General features: G+C 35.9%; 1 protein-coding gene across 1 annotated transcript in view; it reads left to right on the top strand.

Annotated features, from left to right (window-relative positions):
- Positions 1-12,652: 12,652 nt before the first annotated feature.
- KLB (klotho beta) overlaps positions 12,653-23,534 on the top strand; it is a 37,426-nt gene continuing 26,544 nt past the window's right edge. The window contains exon 1 of the mRNA XM_025922111.2: positions 12,653-13,596. Within this exon, the coding sequence (XP_025777896.2) occupies positions 12,787-13,596 (810 nt within the window). The 5' untranslated portion in view covers positions 12,653-12,786. The remainder of the gene's footprint in view (positions 13,597-23,534) is intronic.

The following is a 23,534-nucleotide window of genomic DNA, read 5'->3' as shown; positions in this document are numbered from 1 at the left end:
AAACACAAAAATGCATAAATAAATCAATTCCAGTAACATGGCTAATAAAGTCCTTTATGAATGGTTTCTGCTGATCTCTGCTAATTATTTCTTGCTGTTCCCCACTATCTCTTAAAACCTGGATGTCCTGAACCACTTGCCACACTTTTTCATCTCTTGGCCTCCAATATGCTACTCCACCTACATGGGATAGCCTCCCTCCATCTTTCTCTCTTCCAGCTAACATCTCATCATTCTTCATTTTTTAGGACTTAACTCAGAGTTTTCAGGCACCTCTACTCCACCCTTTCACCTACACACATGCGTGCATGCACACACACACATCACTCTGGATTATACCTCTCTCCTGTCTTCTATAAGATCTGTGAATATTGTAACATCTTCAATTTATTTGTTTTAAGTTTATTTATTTATTTTGAGAGAAAGAGAGCAGGGGAGGGGCAGGGGGGGCGGGGGAGAGTCCCAAGCAGACTCTGCACTGTCAGCACAGAGCTCGATGCAGGGCTCGATCTCACAAACGGTGAGACCGAAACCTGAGCTGAAATCAAGATTTGGCTGCCTAACTGACTGGGCCACCCAGGTGCCCCTATTTTTATTTTTTTAATTGAAGTAGAGCTGACATACAATGTTACTTTAGTTTCAGGTGTACAACATAGAGAATTGACAAGTTTATACATTATGCTATGCTCACCAGAAATGTAGCTACATGGGGCTGTTACACTGATTCTATTCCCTATGCTGTACTTTTATCCCTGTGACTTTTTCATACCGTAACTGAAAGCCCATATCTCCCATTCCTCTTCACTCATTTTCCTCTGACCCCAGCCCCTTTCCTCTGGCAGCCTCCAGTTTGTTCTCAGTATTTAAGGGACTATTTCTGCTTTTGGTTTGTTTATTCATTTATTTTGTGTTTTAGATTCCACTTAGAAGTGAAATAATATGGTATTCACCCTTCTCTGACTTCTTTCACTTAGCATAATACCCTCTACGTCCATCCATGTTTTCACAAATGGCAAGATCTCATCCTTTTTTATAGCTGAGTAATATGTTATTACATATATATATGCACATATTTGTGCATGTGTATGTATGTATATATATCACATCTTTGGCCATTCCCCTACTAATGGACACCTGGGATACATTCATATCTTGGCTCTTGTAAACAATGCTGCAGTAAACACAGGGGCACATGTATCTTTTTGAATTAGTGTTTTTGTTTTCTTTGGGTAAATATCCAGTAGCAGAATTACTGGATCATATGGTAGTTCTACTTGTAATTTTTTGAGGAATCTTCACACTGTTTTTCACAGTGGCTTTCACCAGGGTACATTCCCACCAACACTGCATGAGGGTTCCTTTTTCTCCACTGTCTTGCCAACATCTTCGATTTTAAATACCAACCTCCAACAAAGTGATCCATAGGAGATACTCAATAAAGATTTGTGAAATGAGTAAGTGAGTGATGAATTCTGGCCTCTACTATCTTAGTCTCAAAACACTTATCTGTAAAATAAAGGGCTAAACGAGATGATTTCTAAGGACACTCCCTGCTGTAGAATTCTGTCATTTGTATGAAGCATTATGAAGTAATGTTTTGAATACAGAATTCCTAGAGCACGTATGTCTGTCCCATTCACTTGGTACCTGGGAGATACTATTTTGTATTCTTACACATTTTATGGTTTTTATTGTTTCTTCTTGGCTAAACTGTAAACTCTTTTTGGAGGCAGGAACACATATATTCTCTCCCAGGACTTAATATGGGCCCTTTTATGAGTAAAATATTTTATAAATATTTGATAATTGTTCAGGAAAAATGAACCCCCTATTCTGATTCATTAAATCATGATAAATGTTTCATAAATTCACGACTTATTTTCATAAATATTTGAGAATTCTTTAAGCTTCAGTATTAAGTCATTGTCATTATAAAGGTTTCTTCATATTTTTCCTCATTCATTCTTTCAAAAAGAATGTTTTATTGTGGTAAAATATCCATACATAAAATTTGCCATTTAGCCATTTTTAGATTTATGCTTCAGTGGCATTAAGTGCATTCACATTGTTGTGCAACCAACACCATCCGTTTCCAGAACGCTCATCTTCCCAAACTGAAACTCTGTATTCATTAACTGATAGTTCCTCATTCATCCCCCTCCCCAGCCCTGGAAACCACCATTCTATTTTCTGTGTCTATATAGATTTGAATATTCCAGGTACTTGGTGGAAGTATAATTGTTATAATACTTGTCTTTTGTGTCTGGTTTATTTAATTCTGTCTTCAAAGTTCATCCATGTTGTAGCATATGTTAGAATTTAATTCCTTTTTAAGGCTGAGTAATATGTATATATTTATTTATTTATATTTATATGTGTATATATATATTTATATGTATATGTACATATATACATATATGGCACATTTTGCTTATCCATTTATATGTTGATGGTTTGGATTGTTTCTACCTTGTGGATCCTATGAATAATGGTACCATGAATATGTGTGTACAAATACCTGTTAGAGTCCCTGCTTTCAATTCTTTTGAGCAAATACCCAGAAGTGGAATTGCTGGATCACCTGGGAATTGTATGTTTAATTTTTTGAGGAATTGCTATTCTGGCTTCCTCCACAGTATCTGCACCATTTTACACTCTGACCAACAATACTCAAAGGCTCCAATTTCTCTACATATTTTCCGATGCTTGTTATTTTCTGGTGTCTTTTTTTTTTTTTTCCATAATACCCATCCTAATGGGTGCGAAATTATATTCTTTTTATCTACATGTGTTCTGATTTAAGCAGCTTACTGCACTCACCCTGACAATTATCCAATTCCTTTGTTTTCTCATATGAAATCTGAAATAGTCTGGTGATAAATTGTTGGTCACTAGCAAACAAATACTCAGTATACATTTCAAAACTTAGGCTTTGTCAATAAATTCTTTTAATTAATAGACTCTTTCTTGAGAAATTATAGCTACAGAGTTCCTGTACACCCCTCCACTCCCTCTCCCAGCTCCAACTTCCCCTATTTTTAACATCTTGCATCAATGTGGTACACTTGCTACAATTGATAAGCCAATATCTATACATTATTAACTAAAGTTCATAGTGTATATTAGCATTTATTCTTTGTATTGTACATTCCATGGCTTTTGATAAATGGATCCACCATTACAGTATTCTACAGAATAATAGTTTCATTGCCCTAAAAACACCTTGTGGTTCACTTATTCATCTTCCCTCAACCCAGTCCCACTAATCTTCTTATAGCTTCCCTCTTACTGTCTCCAGATTGTCATATAGTTGGAATCATACAGCATGTAGCCATTTCAGATTGTCTTCTTTCGTTTAGTAATATGCATGTAAGCCTTCTCCATGTCTTTTCCTGGCTTGGTAGGTCACTTCTTTTTTATTGCTAAATAATATTTCATTGTATGGCTGTATCACATTTTTGTTTAGCTATTCACCTATTAAAGGACATGTTGGTTGCTTCCTAGTTCTGTCAATCATGAATAAAGGAGCTATAAGCATTTATGTTCAGATTTTTGTAAGGACACAAGTTTTTAACTCATTTGGGGAAATACCACAGGTTGTAATTGCTAGACAGTGTGGTAAGAGTATGTTTTCTAAGAAACTTATAAGCAATTTTATAAGACACTTCCAACCTCTCTTCCAAAGTGTGTGTAACATTTTGCATTCCCACCAACAATAAATAAGAGTGCCTGTTGCTCACATCCTTACCAGCATTTGGTGTTGTCAGTGTTTTGGATTTTGACCATTCTAATAGGTATGTAATAGTATATCATTGTTGTTTTAATTTGCAATTCCCTAATGATATATGATGTGGAGTATCTTTTCAAATGCTTCTATCCTCTTTGCTGAGGTGTTTGTTCAGATATGTTGCCTATTTTCTAATTGCTTTGTTGTTGTTGTTGTTTTAATATTTTTTAATGTTTATTTATTTTTGAGAGAAAGGGAAACAGAGCGTCAGTGGGGGAGAGGCTAAGAGAGAGGGAGACACAGAATACAAAACAGGCTCCAGGCCCTGAGTCCAACACTGGGCTCTAACTCACCAACTGCGAGATCATGACCTGAGCCAAAATTGGACGCTTAACCGACTGAGCCACCCAAACACCTCTGTTGTTGTTCTTGAGTTTTAAGAGTTCTTTGTACATTGTAGATACCAATCCTTTAGCTGATATGTATCTGTTTTGCAGATATTTTCTCCTAGTCTGTGGCTTATTTTTTCATTCTCTTAATAGTCCTTTGCAAGGCAGAATTTTTTTAATTAAGTCCAACTTACCATTTTTTTTTCTTCTTTTTTTGGGTCGAGCTTTTGGTATTGTATCTAAGACGTCATCCCCAAACCCAAGATCTCCTAGATTTTCTTCTATGCTGTCTTCTGGAGTTTCATAATTTTGCATTTTATGATCCACTATGAGCTTAGGTCTATGATTCACCTTAAGTTAATTTTTGTGTAGTGTATATAGTCTGTTCCATGTGAGTGTGAATTTTGAATGTGAATGTCCAATTGTTCCAGCACCATTTGTTGGAATGGCTATCTTTTCTCCATTGAATTGCCTTTGCTCCTTTGTCAAAGATCAATTGAGTATATTTATGCAGGTGCACTTCTGGGCTTTCTAGTCTGTTCTGTTGTTCTATGTGTCTGCTCTTTTGCCAATACCACACTGTCTTGACTATAGTAGCTTTAAAGTCTTAAGGTCAGGTAACTTCAGTCCTTAGATTATCAGTCCTTCAATACCATGTTGGCTTTTCTGGGTCTTTTGCCTTTCCATATAAAACTTAGAATCAATTTCTCAATATCTAGAAAATAACTAGCTGAGATTTTTATTAGGATTACATTGAATCTATAGTCACATTATAGAGAACTCACATCCTGATAGTATTTAATTTTCCTGTCCATGTGTATGGAATATTTCTCCATTTATTCAGATTTTCTTTGATGTCTTTCATCAGTTTTATAGTTTTCCTCATATAGATCTTGTACATATTTTGTTAGATTTATCTAAGTATGTAATTTTTTTGGTACTAATGTAAATAGTATTCTTTTTATTTTTGCATTTTATTTTTTAAATTTTTTATGTGTATTTTTGAGAGGGAGAGAGACAGAGCGCAAGCAGGGGAGGGACAGAGAGAGAAGGAGATACAGAATCCGAAGCAGGCTCCAGGCTCTGAAATGTCAGCACAGAGCCCAATGCAGGGCTCAAACCCATGAACTATGAGATTATGACCTGAGCCAAAGTCAGACATGTAACCAACTGAGCCTCCCGGGTGCCCCAGTAGTATTGTCTTTTTAATTTCAAATTCCAATTGTTCACTTCTGGTAAATAATAAAGCAATTGACTTTTAGATATTAACCTCTACTCAATTATAGAGAACAATCTGATGGTTACCAGAAGGGAGGTGAGTGAAGGTATGGGTTAAATAGGTGATAGGGATTAAGGAGTACACTTGTTGTGATGAACACAGAGTGATGTATGGAACTGTTGAATTACTACATTCTACACCTGAAACTAATATAACACTGTATGTTAACTAACTAGAATGAAAATAAAACTTTAAAAAACAAATAACATAAAGTTTAAATATATATATATATTGAGTTTAAATATATATATATTAAGTTTAAATATATATTAAGTTTAAATATATATTTATATATATTTATATATTTTATATTTATATATTATATATATAAATATATATATTTATATATATAATATATATATATATATTTATATATTATATATATATATATATATATATATATATATATATATATATAAACTTATATTCTGTGACCTTGCTATAGTTACTTCCTATTTCCAGGATTGATTCTTTGGGATTTTCTATATAGACAATAATCATCACTTATGAACAGAGACTTTTATTTTTTACTTCCCGATTTTTATACTTTTTCTCTCCACTTCTTGTCTTATTGCATTAGCTAGGACTCCTAGTATGATGTTGGATAGAAGTGTTGAGAGTAGACATCCTTGCCTTGTTCCTCATCTTTGCAGGAAAGTACAGTTTCTCATCAATAAACTTTTCTATCTAATATTGACTAATTTTTCGTTTTATCCTTTTATGTTTTTTTAATTAAAAATAAAAAATTAAGGGGCACCTGGTTGGCTCAGTTGGTAAAGCATGCGACTTTTTTTTTTTTTATGTTTTTATTTATTTTTGAGACAGAGAGAGACAGAGCATGAGCGGGGAAGGGGCAGAGAGAGATGGAGACACAGAATCTGAAGCAGGCTCCAGGCTCTGAGCTGTCAGCACAGAGCCTGACGTGGGGCTCGAACTCACAGACTGTGAGATCGTGACCTGAGCTGAAGTTGGATGCTGAACTGACTGAGCCACCCAGGCGCCCCAAGCATGAGACTTTTAATCTTAGAGTCATGAGTTCAAGCCCCACATTGGGCATAGAGCTTACTTTTTTTTTTAATTTTTTAAATGTTTATTTATTTTTGAGAGAGAGAGAGCCAGAGCCAGAGCGTGAGCGGGGGTGGAGCAGAGAGAGAGGGACTCACAGGATTGGAAGCAGGTTCCAGGCTCTGAGCTGTCAGCACAGAGCCCAACATGGGGCTCAAACTCACAGACCACAAGATCATGACCTGAGCCAAAGTCCGACGCCCAACTGACTGAGTTACCCAGGCACCCCATCATAGAGCTTACTTTTAAAAAAATCATTGAATATACCTCAACATTTTAAAAGCCATATATGAAAAACCCACAACTAATATCATCCTCAGTAGGGAAAAGCTGAGAGCTTTTCCTCTATAGTCTGGAGCAAGACAGGGATGTCTACTCTCACCATTACTATTTAACATACTACTGGAAGTCTTAGCCTCAGAAATCAGACAACAAAAAGAAATAAAAGGTATCCAAATCAGCAAGAAAGAAGTCAAACGATTTGTAGCCAACATGATACTCTATGTAGAAAACCCAAAAGACTACACCAAAAAATTGGTAGAACTAATACATGAACTCATCAAAGTCACAGGATATAAAATCAACATACAGAAATTCTGTTGCATTTCTATACACCAATAATGAAGCAGCAGAAAAAGAAATCAAGGAATCGATCCCATTTGCAATTGCGCCAAAAACAATTAGATATCTAGGAACAAAACTAATCAAAGAGGTAAACAATCTGTACTCTGAAAACTATAGAACGCTTATGGAAGAAATTGAAGAAGACACAAAGAAATGGAAAAGCATTCCATGCTCATGGATTGGAAGAACAAACATTGTTAAAATGTCTGTACTACCCAAAGCAATGTACATATTTAATGCAATCCCTATCAAAATACCAACAGCATTTTTCACAGAGTTAGAACAAACAATATTTAAATGTGTACGGAACCACAAAAGACCCCAAATAGCCAAAGCAATCCTGAAAAATAAAAGCAAAACTGGAGACATCACAATTCCTGATGTCAAGCTATATTACAAAGCTGTAGTCGTCAAGACAGTATGGTATAGGCACAAAAACAGACACATAGGTTAGTGGAACAGAATAGAAAACCCAGAAATGGGCCTGCAACTATATGGCCAACTAATCTTTGACAAAGTAGGAAAGAATATCCAGTGGAAAAAAGACAGTCTCTTTCACAAATGGTGCTGGGGAAACTAGACAGCAACATGCAGAATTCACTGCACAGAGAAGGAAACAATCAACAAAACTAAAAGGCAGCCTATGGATGGGAGAAGATATTTGCAAAGGACATATCTGTTAAAGGGTTAGTATCTAAAATCTATAAAGAATTCATCAAACTCAACACCCAAAATACAAATAATCTAGTTAAAAAATGGGAAGAATACATGAATAGACATTTTCCCAAAAAAGACATACAGATGGCTAACAGGCACACAAAAAAATGCTCAGGGAAATACAAATCAAAACCACAATGAAATACCACCTCACACCTGTCAGAATGGCTAAAATGAACAACACAGGAAGCAACAGATGTTGGCAAGGATGCAAAGGGGAACCCTCTTACACTGTTGGTGAGAATGCAAACTGGTGCAGCCACTCTGGAAAACACCATGGAGGGTCCTCAAAAAGTTAAAAATAGAATTACCCTATGACACAGCAATTTGCGTGACTAGGTATTTACCCAAAGAATACAAAAATACAGATTCAAAGTGGTACATGTACCCAGAAGTTTAAAGCAGCATTGTCAACAATAGCCAAACTATGGGAAAAGCCCAAATGTTCGTCAACTGATGAATGGATAAAGATGTGGCATATATATACCATGAAATATTACTCAGCCATCAAAAAGAATGAAACCCTGCCATTTGTGATGACATGGATGGAGCTAGAGTGTATTATGCTATGTGAAATAAGTCAGTCAGAGAAAGACAAATATCATATGACTTAAATACATATATGGAATTTAAGAAACAAAACAGATAAACACACAGGAAGGGTGGAAAAAGGAGAGAGAGAAGAAAGCAAACCATAAGAGACTCTTTTTTTTAAAGATTATTTATTTTGAGAGAGAATGCATGTGTGCACAAGCATAAATAATACTGCTAAAAATATTTGCATATACAGTATTTTATGTATTTAGAATTAATTTATTATGATAAATTTCTGATGTTATTGAATTTAAAAGTATGAAAATATCTAAGGTTAATTATATATTAAAAAATTGTTTTGGGGTTGCCTGGGTGGCTCAGCGGGTTAAGCGTCCAACTTTTAGTTTTGGCTTAAGTCATTATCTCATGGTGTCTGGTAAGTTCGAACCCCATGTCAGGCTCCATGCTGACAGTGCAGAGCCTGTTTGGGATTCTCTCTCTCCCTCTCTCTGCCCCTCCGCCACTTGCGCTCTGTCTCTCTCAAAATAAATAAATAAACTTAAAAAAATTGTTTTCCATTAGTATTGTACAAATTCACATTCTAATCAGAAATCTTACAATCTGTAAGACAATGAGTCTTACAATCTCATTAACAGGGGGTTTCATCACTTAGTTTTATTTTTGCTAATTTAATAAGAGAAAATATTACGGAGTTCTGTTTTGTTTAAAGATTTTTTAGGGGCGCCTGGGTGGCTCAGTCGGTTAAGCGGCCGACTTCAGCTCGGGTCGTGATCTCGCGGTCCGTGAGTTCGAGCCCCACATCAGGCTCTGTGCTCACAGCTCAGAGCTTGGAGCCTGTTTCAGATTCTGTGTCTCCCTCTCTCTGACCCTCCCCCGTTCATGCTCTGTCTCTCTGTCTCAAAAATAAATAAACATTAAAAAAAAATTTTTTTTTAAGATTTTTAAAAAAATTTTTTTAACTTAAAAAAACCCAACTTAACTGATTGAGCCATCCAGGCACCCTAAAGATTTTATTTTACTTTATTTTTTTTTTCACGTTTATTCATTTTTGGGATAGAGAGAGACAGAGCATGAACGGGGGAGGGGCAGAGAGAGAGGGAGACACAGAATTGGAAACAGGCTCCAGGCTCTGAGCCATTAGCCCAGAGCCTGACGCGGGGCTCGAACTCACGGACCGCGAGATCGTGACCTGGCTGAAGTCGGAGGCTTAACCGACTGCGCCACCCAGGCGCCCCAATTTTTTAATGTTTATTTATTTTTTAAGGAGGGGGAGAGAGGGACCTTGGGGGAGGGACAGGGAGGGAGAGACAGGGGTTCCAAGCACTAACCTTGAGGTCATGACCTGAGCTGAAGTCAGATGCTTAACTGACTGAGCCACCCAGGTTCCCCTAAAGATTTTATTTTTAAGTAATCTCTACACCCAACAAGGGGGTTGAACCTATAATCCCGAGATCAAGAGTCTTATGCTCTTCCAACTGAGCCAGCCAGGCTCTCCTGGAGTTACTTTTATATGTGTTTTTAATTACTGGTTATTTAATTTGTTTTCATTAGCTACACAGTTGCATTTCCTCTTTTGCATATTTTTTATTCATGTTGTTTGGCCATTTATCTAATTTAGAGTGTTTTCCTTAATGATTTGCCTGAATTATTTATATAATAAAAAGTTGGCCATTTGCCTTCTAAATTTACTCTAATATTTCCAAGTTTGTTACTTGCCTTTCAATTTTTTTCATTTATTTTAATTATAGTTAAATTATTTCTATAAGTTCATATGTAAGTATATAAATATCATTATATAAACTATATATTTATGTAATTTAACATTTACTTCCATTTTCTTCTAGATTTCTGTAGCTATATATTTTTTAATCAAATATATTTGTGAGGGTATAAATAACCACACTTAAAAATTTTATTTTTAGTAATTAGTTCACAATACAGACATAAATCATTATGCTGTACATATTAAACTAATACAATGTTATATGTCAGTTGTATCTCAATAAATCTGGAAAAAATATTTTAGAAATAGTGAATTGATTCCATCAACTCCATTCATTCCATATACAATGATTAAGCATTTACTTAGATAAGTGATGATAAAAATTTAGATAAGAGATACTCTTACTGTCTGGGAGAGGAGACAAACCATCCCAGGATCATGTGATAAATGCAGTGATAGACGTATGCATACTATACTACAGGCACGTTCATTCAAGTCTAGTGACTAATAGGCCCCAAATATTCTATTGGGACCAAACAGTTATGGTCCTTGTTTTTAAAAAAGAGAGACTGAGAGAGAAATTAAAGTCAAAAAGAGGTTATAGATAAATGTATTGTGTGATAAATGTCATAACAGAGAAAGTATGGATTGCGATGGGAACACGGAACAAGGAGATACATCCATATCAAATCAAACTGTCTTATTTCCTCTCTGGCTGCCTGAGGATCAACCACCATCATGAGCAACATGGTAAATATCCAGACCAGGAAGTTCATGACCAACCGACTACTTTACCCTGAGAATGCAACAGGACCTAAGACAGAAATTCACGAAAAACCACCCAAAATGCACAAGACCAGATGACACCAGATACTATATTTGGATGTGGATCCAGAGCCTATTTTGGTGATGGCAAGACAACTGGCTTCAGCTTGATTTATGATTTCTTGGATTACACTTCCAAAAATGAACCCAGGCAGACTTGCAAGACATGGCCTCTATGAGAAGAAACAGATGTCAAGGAAACAGTGAAAGGAACACAAGAATAGAATGAAGAAAGTCAGGCGGACTGCAAAGGCCAGTGTTGGTGCTGACAAAAGTGAGCTGGAGATCAGGCCCAGGAGTAAAGATTCTGCAGTGACTTTATCTGCAGTGATTGTGCAAGAGGACTTTTTTCACAAGAGGACTAATAAACTGTAAATTTTAAAAATTTAAATAAATAAATAAGTCAAAACAAACTGGGAAGCCAGAAAGACTTGCCGGAAAAGGTGCTGCAGTTTTGAAGAACATGTCGACATGAGCTAGATGAAGGGGGAAACACATCCTATGCAGACAGCATGCGTACCAAGGCACAGGATATGAGGGCTTAACGTGTGTCCAACTTAGTAATATTATTTGTTATGGCTGAAGAGCAGGGTACTACATATAGTTAACTGAAGAGAAATGAAGTTTAAAATGTGGGCAGGAGCCAGAACATAGTGTCTATTATGCTAAATCTTAGCATCACTTTCTGAATAATCCTTCCTTTTCACAAAGAAATAAGAATAATGTTTATTGAGCGCTTACTAAGTGTCAGTGTCTCTTCTAAGTGCTTTACATGTATTAACTCATTTAATTCTCACAATTATCCATACTAGTATTGTGCCTTTTTTTACATAACAAGAAACTGGGGTGCAGAAAGGTTACATAATTTGTTTCTAGTCACACAGCTATATTTAAACTCAGGCAGTCTGATTCCAGAGGCCAAACTGTTAACCACTCTTTCATTATTATAGGATATCTCAAATATTTAAAAGAATACATTTTTTAAAAAGTTTTATCTGGAGACTATAGATTCTGTACAGTATTTTCTTTCTATTTATTCCTATACCAGATTCATGTTATTTAAGTTATGCTTTTTTTTATGTTTTCATATGTAAAGGTAGTCTATGCCTTCACTATTTTCTTTTTCTTTTCTTTATTTGTAATTATTGCCTATTTATTCTTCAAGAAAACTTTCATATAATTTTGTTGAAGTAAAATTTGGGGTTTAGAGGATATTGGTCAAAAGTACATTTAAATTTATAAATTAAGTTGGAAAGTATTCAGTGTTTCCATCTAGAAAGAGCTATATATTTCTTCATTCGTTTTCTTTCAAATGTATTGATACATTTTTATAATTTTCTTAAAATAGGTAGCACTTGATAATGTTATTCTTCAATGTGTTATAATTTTGGTAGAAGTGTGATATTTTATTTTCTAGTTCTGCATTATAAGCTTATAGGAATGCTCCTTGTTTGTATTGCTTCCCCTGAAACGCGAAAAAATAAAATTACCACTCAAAAAATATAAAACTAGAAAAGGTATATATTTTTTTTAGTAATGTTCAAAACATTCAGAAAAGATTTGGGTCAATATGAAAGGCTACAAAGAGAATATGGCATTTTTATTCAGTGCTTATACATGTTTTCGTTACGCAAACTACGGTCAGTGATGTGTTTTCATATAATCTTTCCCATAGTAAGAGAGAATGAAATGTGTTGGGGAGCGTAGGAGAGCCACCTCCCTCAAATTACGTTGCTCTCCGTGGCCCATCCTAAGTCTCACAGTTCAAGCTAATCATTGACAGAGGTTTACAATCACAAGCTTTTACTGAAGCGTTGATAAGACAGGCGAGCAGTTAGTGGCAAATGAAGTCCGGCTGTGCGGCTGGATCTCCAGGGAATGAATGGATTTTTTTTTTTTTTTTTTTTTTTTTTTCTTCAGCACCGATGAAAGAAACATACACTATCGGAAAACAATGTGCAACCGGGGACTGCAAAGATCTGCCATCCTGTCAGCATTTATTCTCCTGCGAGCTGTTACTGGATTCTCTGGAGACGGCAGAGCTGTGTGGTCTAAAAATCCTCATTTTAGCCCGGTAAATGAAAGTCAGCTGTTTCTCTATGACACTTTTCCTAAAAACTTTCTTTGGGGTGTTGGGACTGGAGCATTTCAAGTGGAAGGGAATTGGAAGACAGATGGAAAAGGACCCTCTATATGGGATCATTTCATCCAAACACACCTTAAAAATGTCAACGGCACGGACAGTTCCAGTGACAGTTACATTTTTCTGGAAAAAGACTTATCAGCCCTGGATTTTATTGGAGTTTCTTTTTATCAATTTTCAATTTCCTGGCCAAGGCTTTTCCCCGATGGAATAGCAGCAGTTGCCAATGCGAAAGGTCTCCAGTATTACAATGCTCTTCTTGATGCTCTAGTACTTAGAAACATTCAACCGATAGTTACTTTGTATCATTGGGATTTGCCTTTGGCCCTACAAGAAAAATATGGGGGGTGGAAAAATGAAACCATAATAGATATTTTCAATGACTATGCCACCTACTGTTTCCAGACGTTTGGGGACCGTGTCAAATATTGGATTACAATTCATAATCCATATCTACTTGCTTGGCATGGGTATGGGACAGGTCTGCATGCGCCTGGAGAGAAGGGAAACTTAGCAGCTGTCTACTCTGTGGGACACAACCTCATCAAGGTACTGTACGGCTGGCTTCATGTTATAGCTTCAGAATGTTAAGGAGCAGGAGTTAAAGAGAATCACTAAGAAATGTATCTCCTGTTTAAATAATTATTTTCATTAATATCAATTCAACTAATTTTAGCCTAACTCAAAAGTTCTATCCTCAACTTTCATATTTAAGGTCGTGTTTTATTTATTTAGGCTCTTAGTAATGGATTAGGCTGATTGTTTTCCCTAAATGTTGCCCTTTAAAAACATTTTAACTCAAAATCTGCAAGTATACAGTGTGAGAATATGAGTTCACTTTCATTGTATGAAAAACCAGTACTTTAGAAATCTAAATGCTGAAACCTTTTCTGAAAATATGCAACCATTTCAGGATTCTTTTAAGGCATGACCATTTCCAATAAATATTTGTTGTTAGTATTGCTATTCTTAGTGATACCTAGCAATAATAAGCTAGATACAGGTTAGCTAACTGATACATATTAAATACAGGAATTGAGACAAATGTACTTCACAGTGGTTTTATCTGTGTTACAGAAAAGATGAGGTTAACTGTTCTAAGAGTTAAAATTAAACTAGTAATATAAAAACTGGGAAGACTATGCTCTACTCAGTATGTTTTAAAAGCTACAGTTAACGTTGGGAAATCTGAAAATTACTAAAACAATGCTGAAAATGTAAGCAAAAAAATAGCAAATATTGGTTGGATGCTTACTCTGTACCACAGACCATATTAAGCATTCTGCATGCATTATCACATTTAATCCTTGTGATAACTTCATGAACAAGGTCCTATTAGTATTCCCATTTTAAAGATGAGGAAACTGAAGCTTAGTGGGATTAAATGAATTAACTTATAAATGACAACATAATTAAACATGAAATGTTTTCATTAAGAATGTTTTTAAAAGAGCAATCTTTCAGAGATTTTGAAGAGACTTCACCTCACATTGAGGCTAACATCTAGAATCAGGTTTAACTTTTTGAGTCAAATGGGTTCCTTGGGAAAAATAAATTACTCTGGACACCTGCTACATTTAAAAATGAAAACAACTTTGTTAATAGTGTTTAATAATGTGCTAGGAGAAGTATTTTGATTTTTAACAATCAAATGTGAAATGTATAGAAGTAGAAAAATGTTTAGGAACATAAAATTACTCTGTATCTAAATTTGCGCTTACAAAAATATCTGCCCACCCTTCTTATCTTTTTGAACTTTCTGGGCTATTATATATGTGTGTCATACTATAGTTCTGTTGCATCTGCCTTGGCAGTAAACTGATTGCATTATGATTTCAAGATCATTTACAAATCTTTGGTTAGGGTTGTATATAGAACATTACTGTGAGGCTATACTGTGATTTGGCAAATAAGACCTTAAAGGGGAGAAAACTTACAGCTATTAACTATGAAGATTATGCATATATAAGTTAGAAAAATATTCCTTTTATCTAGTTCTTTAAATTATTAAAATTTAAGCATTCATGTATACTATATGCTTGTGAAGATTAAGAAACATCAGATTGTACCAAAGTTTATAAAGTGGAAAAAGTTAAATTCGTCTCTCCCTCTCCACCTGGCAATCTAAACCTTGAGGAAGCTACTGTTGGTGGTTTCTTACATAGTCTTTTTAAAGTTTTCTACACAAATACATGCACACATATGATTATTTAACTTGTTTATAAAGAAAAATGTTCTCAGTTGTTGAAGTTTACGGTGTGCCTGGAAAATGTTAACAATTGGAATTTTCATGAAAAATCTGTTTTGGTGGTTAATTTAAGGCCTTAAAAACTGGCTATCTGATAAAAAATACACAGGAAAAGTTGTAACTAACAAACAGGCATTGCTTACCAACTTAGCATATAAAATGCTGTATTTTCAGATGTTTTTCATTTTCCCCTAATTTGAGACAAACTCTGCCTTAAACACAAAATCAGCACTCTCTGGTAGTGAAATAAATTTCATTGTTTTAAATTGAGGGATTACATTTTTTAATTATTGTATTTTCCAAATAATTTCTTCTATCTCTTTAAAATTTCTAAATCACTGACTTAAATAAGGAGGGTAAGAGGTCCTTTGAAATCAGTCAGAAAGTGAAATATGCTTCATAACCCAGTGACATATAGCTCCAGAGAGAAATCTTGCAATGGTTTGGTAGCCTGAGGTGAACTCATTTTTTTCCACTGTTCCTTCTCTGTTCTTCCTTTAACGTGAAAAAGATTAATTTGATATTTTATGTTGCAATGAAGTATTTCTTCCTTACTCTGCCATCTGTGACCCAGAAGTATTCCTGAGGATTAGTTTTTAGTCCAAGTTAACACATCTTACTGAGTTTTAAAAAAGCCTAATATGAAAGTAAATTCATGGGTGGTTATAGATCGTTTTATTTCCTACTCCTCAGACATTGAAAAGATTTCACTGTGGCTGTCGGGGTTTTCTAGTGCCAGAATAACCTTGGGAACTCCGTTTCAGTCTGCATTGTCCTGGTTTGGAGGGAACCTGAATGGCCTAGTCAGTCCTGAGACTGACCTGGAATTTAAATTCCAACTTCATTGCAGATTTGGTGATTACCTTAGAGTGAGCCTAAGCCTTGGGTAAAAATTTGTCGTTATCACACCTACTAATGGACGCTCCATTCTGAGTTTTGAACAATATTTGGAAAAGAAAGAGAGTACGTCTTTTGACTGACCATCTCTAAGCATGGTAGTCATGGCTTTAAATATTATGTATAACTTCGGCAGCAACCTTGCCAGATACCTGTTATTATCCCTGTTTTACCACAGAGTGATTATTTCCAACATGCATCATGCTGCACCCCTGCATAAAATCTAGGAAGTGGCTCCCCAAAGCTTTTAGGATTAACGTCCTGATTTTCCACCAAGACATCCAACCCCTGGCCTGCATTCCCGCGTCCTTCCTGGCCACTCTCCCATCTCCATCACTAACGCCAACCCCTCCCACCCCATGCTCCACGTTAATACACTAGGAGTGTTTTGATTGTACCTTACTAGTCCTCCCCATTCGGCCTTTACTAGCATTCTATCCAGTGAGAATGCCCTTTGTACTCTCTACTTTACCCATCTAATGTCCTTCAAGATTCAGTTTACGCAGTCACCACCTCTAAGTTATTCTTGACCTGCTAAGGTTGTTGTCCCTTCTAAGGGCTCCCATAATAAGATGTGCTTGCTGCTACCGTAGCACTCACAGCATGTGGTGCTCTTCTGTCTCCCCGAGGAGCCTGAGAGCTCCTTGAAAGGAGAGGCTATTCTTTATTTGTCTTTGTGTTTCTAGCACCCAACACAGAATATTAGGATTAGGTACATGCGAGGTAGAAATGTTTTTTGAGTGAGTAGTTTAGGATTTCTTTCTTAAACCTTGTAATCAAAGAGCCAATGTCAAGTTCAAAACTCATATTTTGTTGCATTATTACTAATTCTTGAAATATTGCCTATGTTAATCCACTGGTATATCAGTCAAGACTTTTTGGTTGTGAGTGACAGAAACCTAATTCAAGTTGACTTAAGCAAAAATGAGCAATTTCCTGGCCCAGTAACCAAATCACAGGGATGAATGGATCCAGTAATGAGGACACTGTCAGAAGCCCTTTGTCTCGGATCTCTCACAACCTTCTCTTCTTGGGGTTCAGCATCATTCTCTCCTTTGTAGAGGAAAGATTTCTCTCTTTCAAGTTCAATTTTTAAAGTCCCAGAGACGGATCCCAGCCTGTGTGGCCTATTGCTCTCATCCCTCAGATCAGCAAAGCTTCAAGGTTTCACATTAGTAAAGATGGTTAAGGTGTCTGTTTTCTTTCTACTTTTAAGTCAATAAATATGCATAATAATTTAAATTTGTAGGTCCCTCTCCCCCTTAAAAGGGAACATCTAGAACTTCTGAGTAAACATGCCCAGAGGTTGGGGAAGATGACTTTGCTCATAAGATGGCAAGTCATTCAGTTTACCACTCCACAAAATAGCTTCCATGATAGTTTTGACCTCATTGCCTTAAATTTTTATCTTTCATAGACATGTACTGTTTACGTAGTATCAGGATTTCTCAACCTCAGTGCTATTGACATTTGGGGCCAAATAATTCTTTTTGTGGTGGGCTTTCGTGTGCTTTGTAGAATGTTTAGCAGTATCCCTGGCCTCTACCCACTAGAGAGATGACAGTAGTACCCTTGTCCTCAGGGTTGTGACACCAAATTTGTCTCCAGACATTGTCAAATGTCCCCAACAAGTGGAAGGCAAAATTCTTCTCCTTTCCTTCTCCTGTAAACCTGTAATAGACAATTGGTTAAAAACATGAAGCAGAAAGAGCAAGGACGTTGAAATATAATTAGTATGAGGGACATAAAATCGCTTCATGATTTTCACCAGAACTGTAAGTTGCACACATATACTCTATATTAATTTATGTCTAGTTTGGCTTTTCACACATTGAGAATACAGACTATCTCTACTAGCTTTGCATTACTTGCGAAATACTTGTAAAAACTGCCCCAGACCATTTCTCTTACATAGTTATTTACAAACAAAACATTAAATGTACTTTTTGAAAAGCAAAATTCAAGAATTCAAACAAACGTTACGTAAGCAACTTTTATCCACTTTTGATGCCACAACATCTTGTTTCACAAAGTTTGTTTTTTTGTGTATCACTTCATGTTGGCTTTTTTTTTTTTTGCTTTTTTTTTTGTTTGTTTGTTTGCATATCCAAGTGCCACATGTACTATTATTTACTAAAATGTTTTTCCTTAAAATGTTTATTTTGGAAGAAAAATTTATTCTTACTATACATGAGATAAGTATTTTCAAATGCCCTTCAAATAAATATGTAACATTGAAAACAAAAAACTTTCTTCTTTGTTACACCTAATGTCACCTCCCATACAAAAAGAGGTAGGTGTACCAGACTTGGAAAATACCACTGTAATACATTTGGTCCTAAAACCAAACAGAGTGTGCCATTTAAAAATGTGACATAAAATGCTTTTTCTTGTGTAATTAAAATAATTTGAATAATGTATGATTATTAAATGGGAGAATGCCAAAATTTATGTTTATGTACATGAGCATCTTAAATATTCGTAATTTATTTTTGAATATTTTCAATTTATTTAAAATAAACTTTCTTTTTTTATGTTATTGCTTTAAGAAAAAGTTCCAATCAATACAGCTTTTATTGCATCTTTAAAATACTACAAATAAGTCTGAAAAATCATCTGACATCTTGCTATTTCTGTAGCTGGACAACTTAGATCTTATTCATCAGTCTGCTGAACTGTTCCTTTTTCAGAAACATAGATACTATCCCCAAATTTTCTGACATCCTTTTTTTTTTTAACTGTTGTGGCTTGCTGAATCAAAGCAGCTGAGTTTGATACAAGTTCAAAGTAATTTCCTTCAAGAGTTAACTTTGGCCTTGAGATACAGAATTGAGATACTTTCCAACACAATTTTTAATAAAATAGGCTTATATAAAATAAAATGTATGTCAACACTTTTTTGTATATTACACAGAAATGATGAAATTATTTTTTAAATTCCTCAGGGGTTCAAGAGATTGCTTAATACTATGAAAGAGGCTTTCAGGACAAGAAATGTTGGGAAACTCTGCTCGAGGTCAAGGCCTCACCTACTTGTTTCTGAGCCTGGGATAAGATTTGATTTAGTCCCTATTTTTCTACCTCTTTGAGGAACATTGTCTTAGCATTTCTTGGCCATTGTTCCCTCAGAAAAGTTCATACAAGGCTGGGTATGCATTAGGTATCAATAAATAATTCAACTCATTATTTTCTGTTTAAGGAAGATCTACCTTGTTCCAGAAAGGATTTTTTTTCCCCAGAAAGGATTTAAAATTGAAGTTGAATAAAAGTTGATTTCAGACACACAAACACACCACACACCACACACACACACACACACGCACGCACATGCATACACACACACCAATACGGATTCTGGCATAAACACATAGTCTTTTCAAAATATGCAAATCAATTATCTATGCTTGTTTCTATTAAAAATTTTACATCAAGGGAGCCTGGGTGGCTCAGTTGGTTAAGTCTCCGACTCTTGGTTTGGGCTCAGGTCATGATCTCACAACTCGTGAGTTCGAGCCCCACATCAGGCTCTGTGCTGATAGTGTGGATACTACTTGGGATTCTCTGTCTCCATCTCTCTCCGCCCCTGCCCTGCTCTCTCTGTATCTCTCAAAAATAAATAAATGAACATCAAAAAAATTTTACATTAAAAACCCACCTTGAAACAAGCTGCAGAATATTGACAACACTTAAAGCTGAGTGATGTGCTCATGAGGGTTCACTATATTCTTCTATTTTTATATGTTATGAAAATTTCCACTATTAGTAAAGAGATTATTTTATATTTTAAAAGACAACAATTATCTTTATATAATACACTTCTTAACCAAAATTTAGTGTTAAAACTCAAAAAACAGCTATGAAAGGCCACCACTCACACGATTAATAACTAAGCCTTCTTTCCAACAGAACACGGCAACTACTTTCTTGAACAAGAAAGCTGCAGTGTTTCACAGGCACATTTAAACAGATAAAAATGTCACTTTTAAGCCTCTTCTGCCCAAATCCCCACCAATATCTTGAAGGCTAAGTGTGATATTTTGAAATGGAAATACTAGCAGGAGCCTTCTTTAGCTTATCTTGGTCAGATAGAAACAAAATCTCTAATGATCATCTGAAATGATTTTTTTCCATGAGAAAAATAAAGGAATGTTTAAAAACTCCCTTGTTAAAGTTGGGTTACAAGACAACAAAATACCAAAAGTAATTTTGGGGGCGCCTGGGTGGCTCAGTCCATTAAGCATCCAACTTCAGCTCAGGTCATGATCTCATAGCTCATGACTTCGAGCCCCAACTCAGGCTCTGTGCTGACAGCTCGGAGCCTGGAGCCTGCTTCAGATTCTGTGTGTGTGTCTCTCTCTCTGCCCCTCCCCCACTCGCCCTCTATCTCTCTCTCTCTCTCTCTCAAAAGTAAACATTAAAAAAAATTTTTTTAATTAATTTTTGCTAAATCTATGGTTAAAAAACCAGCCCAAAGTTTTCTGTCAATGAAGGACAGAAAAAAAGGTTGAAAAGAAAAAAGCCTTGTTACTTGCTACCTTCCACCACTTTCCTGTCCCACACAAAATGAACAAAAAAAGGACACAGGAATGGGGGAAGAGGTTGGTCTTAATTCTTACAGTAAAGTGGAGAATTAAGACAATTATTGCAGATAAGTTTTTGACATTCTATCTTACTATTTTTTTTTAAGTTTATTTATTTATTATAAGAGACAGGGAGAGAGAGAATCCCAAGCAGGCTTCGCACTGTCAGCGCAGAGCCCAACGTGGGGCTCAAATTCGTGAACCATGAGATCATGACCTGAGCTGAATTTGGATGTTTCACTGACTGAACCACCCAGGTGCCCCTCTATCATACTATTCTTTTTTTTTTTTTTAAGTTTGTTAATTTATTTTGAGAGAGAGTGAGGAGCAGAGAGACGGGGGGGAGAGAGAGAGGGAGAGAGACAGAGAGAGACAGAGAGAGAGAGAGAGAGAGAGAGAGAGAGAATCCCAAGCAGGCTCCACACTGTCAGCACAGAGTCCCATGTAGGGCTCAAACCCATGAACCATGAGATCATGACCTGAGCCAAAACCAAGAGTCAGATGTTTGACTGAGCCACCCAGGCACTGCTCTATCATACTATTCTTAATCATTATTATAAGAAGAATACCGCATACCTACCGTAGTGTCTGAAACTATACTAGGTACTTTTCATACATTGTCTCATTTGATTTGTACATCAACTCTGCCAGGTAGGTACTCTCATAGTCATTTTACAGTTGGTGACGCGGAAGCCCAGAGAAGTTTCTCTGAGGCTGTATGTGATTTTTACTCCGTAATAATTGACAGAACCAAAATTCAAATCTTATCCATCTGAATCCAAGCTAACAAGGTTTAATGACATGAATCAGCTACCTGGCTTCAATGGAAAAGAACAATTTATAGTCTTAAAACCCATGGCAGTCACTTGCGTTGATGCTGACTCACAGATATTTAACTTCACTTTGCCTTTTTAAAGACCAGAACCATCCATCCACATATTTTATTTGTCCACAAAATCTATGAACAATTTATCCCTGACTCATACATTAACCATAAGGTTTTCCATGTGTTTCCATGATTTTAATGTTTTATTTGCTCAAAACTTTAGTGTCCCATTGAAGTAATGTTAAATCACATGTGTGTGCCCTTGGCAAAACCATTTGAAGTTTAATAAAAAATTTTTTTAATGTTTATTCATTTTTGAGAGAGACAGAGAGACAGAGAGACAGAGTACGAGCAGGGGAGGGGCAGAGAGGCAGACATACACAGAATCCCAAGCAGGCTCCAGGTTCTGAGCTGTCAGCACAGTCACGGGGCTCGAACTCATGAGCCGTGAGATCATGACCTGGGCCAAAGTTGGACACTTAACCGTCTGAGCCTCCCAGGCACCTCGTACAGTTTAATACATTTTAACACAATTATTCATTTAATTAGCTAATGCATAGTACCTATACGATAATCCCATTAGCGTCTAAGACACTTCTAACAAAATATAGGAAATAATGATCAAACAAGTTAAGATTGGCATTCTTACAGGCATTTCTAATCAAATTTGAATACAAAGATGAAAACTGCTTATACATAAGAATTGCCAAAGACAGCTTCTATACTCAAAATACCATTGTCAGATAGGAGTCATGTAAAAAAACCTATTTGTAGAAGACAATTGGTATTCTAAAATCTTCAAGAGACTAATATTTACTTTTTCTTTTAAATGTTTATTTTTATTTTTGAGAGAAAAAGAGAGAGACAGAGTGTGAGCAGAGAGAGAGGGAGACACAGAATCCTAAGCAGGCTCCAGGCTGTCAACACAGAACCTGATGCGGGGCTCGAACTCACAGACCACAAGATCATGACCTGAGCCGAAGTTGGTCGCTTAACTGACTGAGCCACCCAGGCACCCCAATATTTACTTTCTCTAATCGTTCAGTAGAAAAAGTTATACTTCAGTGAATGATTAACAAGAGTTTAAGTAAATGTAATTATAAGTGTTCAGAGAATAACATTGTGATCATATTTAAACAGCTTGGTTTGATGTGAACACTCTCATACATGGAAAAGGAAGCCAGAGATCAGAAAATACTGTAAGCGATCAAAACGGTGCTGGATATGACGGAAAAAATGAACCGAGGAAAGCTTTGCATTAGTGTAAAAAATCTTACTGAGAAAACTGACAAGTCATTTAGTCTATGTTAAAAGAAAAGAGGGTCATTAAACAGACATTAGTGATTCTGTCGCTGAAAAGCAGTAGGAATGCTAAGAATAGATCAGAACTCCCAAACTTAACTAACCAGTAAAGAGTGAATCACAGAAGTAATTAAAGTGGTTTCTGGGTGATCTGCCTGAAAATGCTTGGAGGAAGTCTTGAGGCTGGGGAAAACCAAATCTTTTAGTATTTTGGAGAGTATATTGATGGGTTCTTCATAGTGTCATATCTTGATTATGTGACTGAGTCTTAAATAAAGGGGGGGCTGAGGTTTACTGCTCTCAGTTCTTCTTTCATATTAATCACGTATATATTGTATGTCTTCTGCTCTTACCTTTGAATATCAACATTTATTATTATGGAGTAAAAAGGCATTATTTAATAGATAATAAAATCCAGAATAACTGAACTTTTTATAAGTTTCGGTTTTTCCCATGAGAGTTTTGGAACTTTGGAGAAACTAGAGTAATAGCTTAGAGCAATTAAATACACTGACAGAAACCATTTGTTTCAACCAATTCTCTTGACTTTTTTTTTTTTTAATTTTTTTTCAACGTTTTTATTTATTTTTGGGACAGAGAGAGACAGAGCATGAACGGGGGAGGGGCAGAGAGA

This window comes from Puma concolor, chromosome B1 (assembly GCF_028749965.1).
Source record: "Puma concolor isolate L17-30 chromosome B1, mPumCon1.1.hap2, whole genome shotgun sequence".
In the NCBI taxonomy this organism is placed as follows: domain Eukaryota; kingdom Metazoa; phylum Chordata; class Mammalia; order Carnivora; family Felidae; genus Puma; species Puma concolor.
Note: the sequence above shows the minus strand (reverse complement) of the source record. Positions and strands in the feature narration are given on the sequence as shown.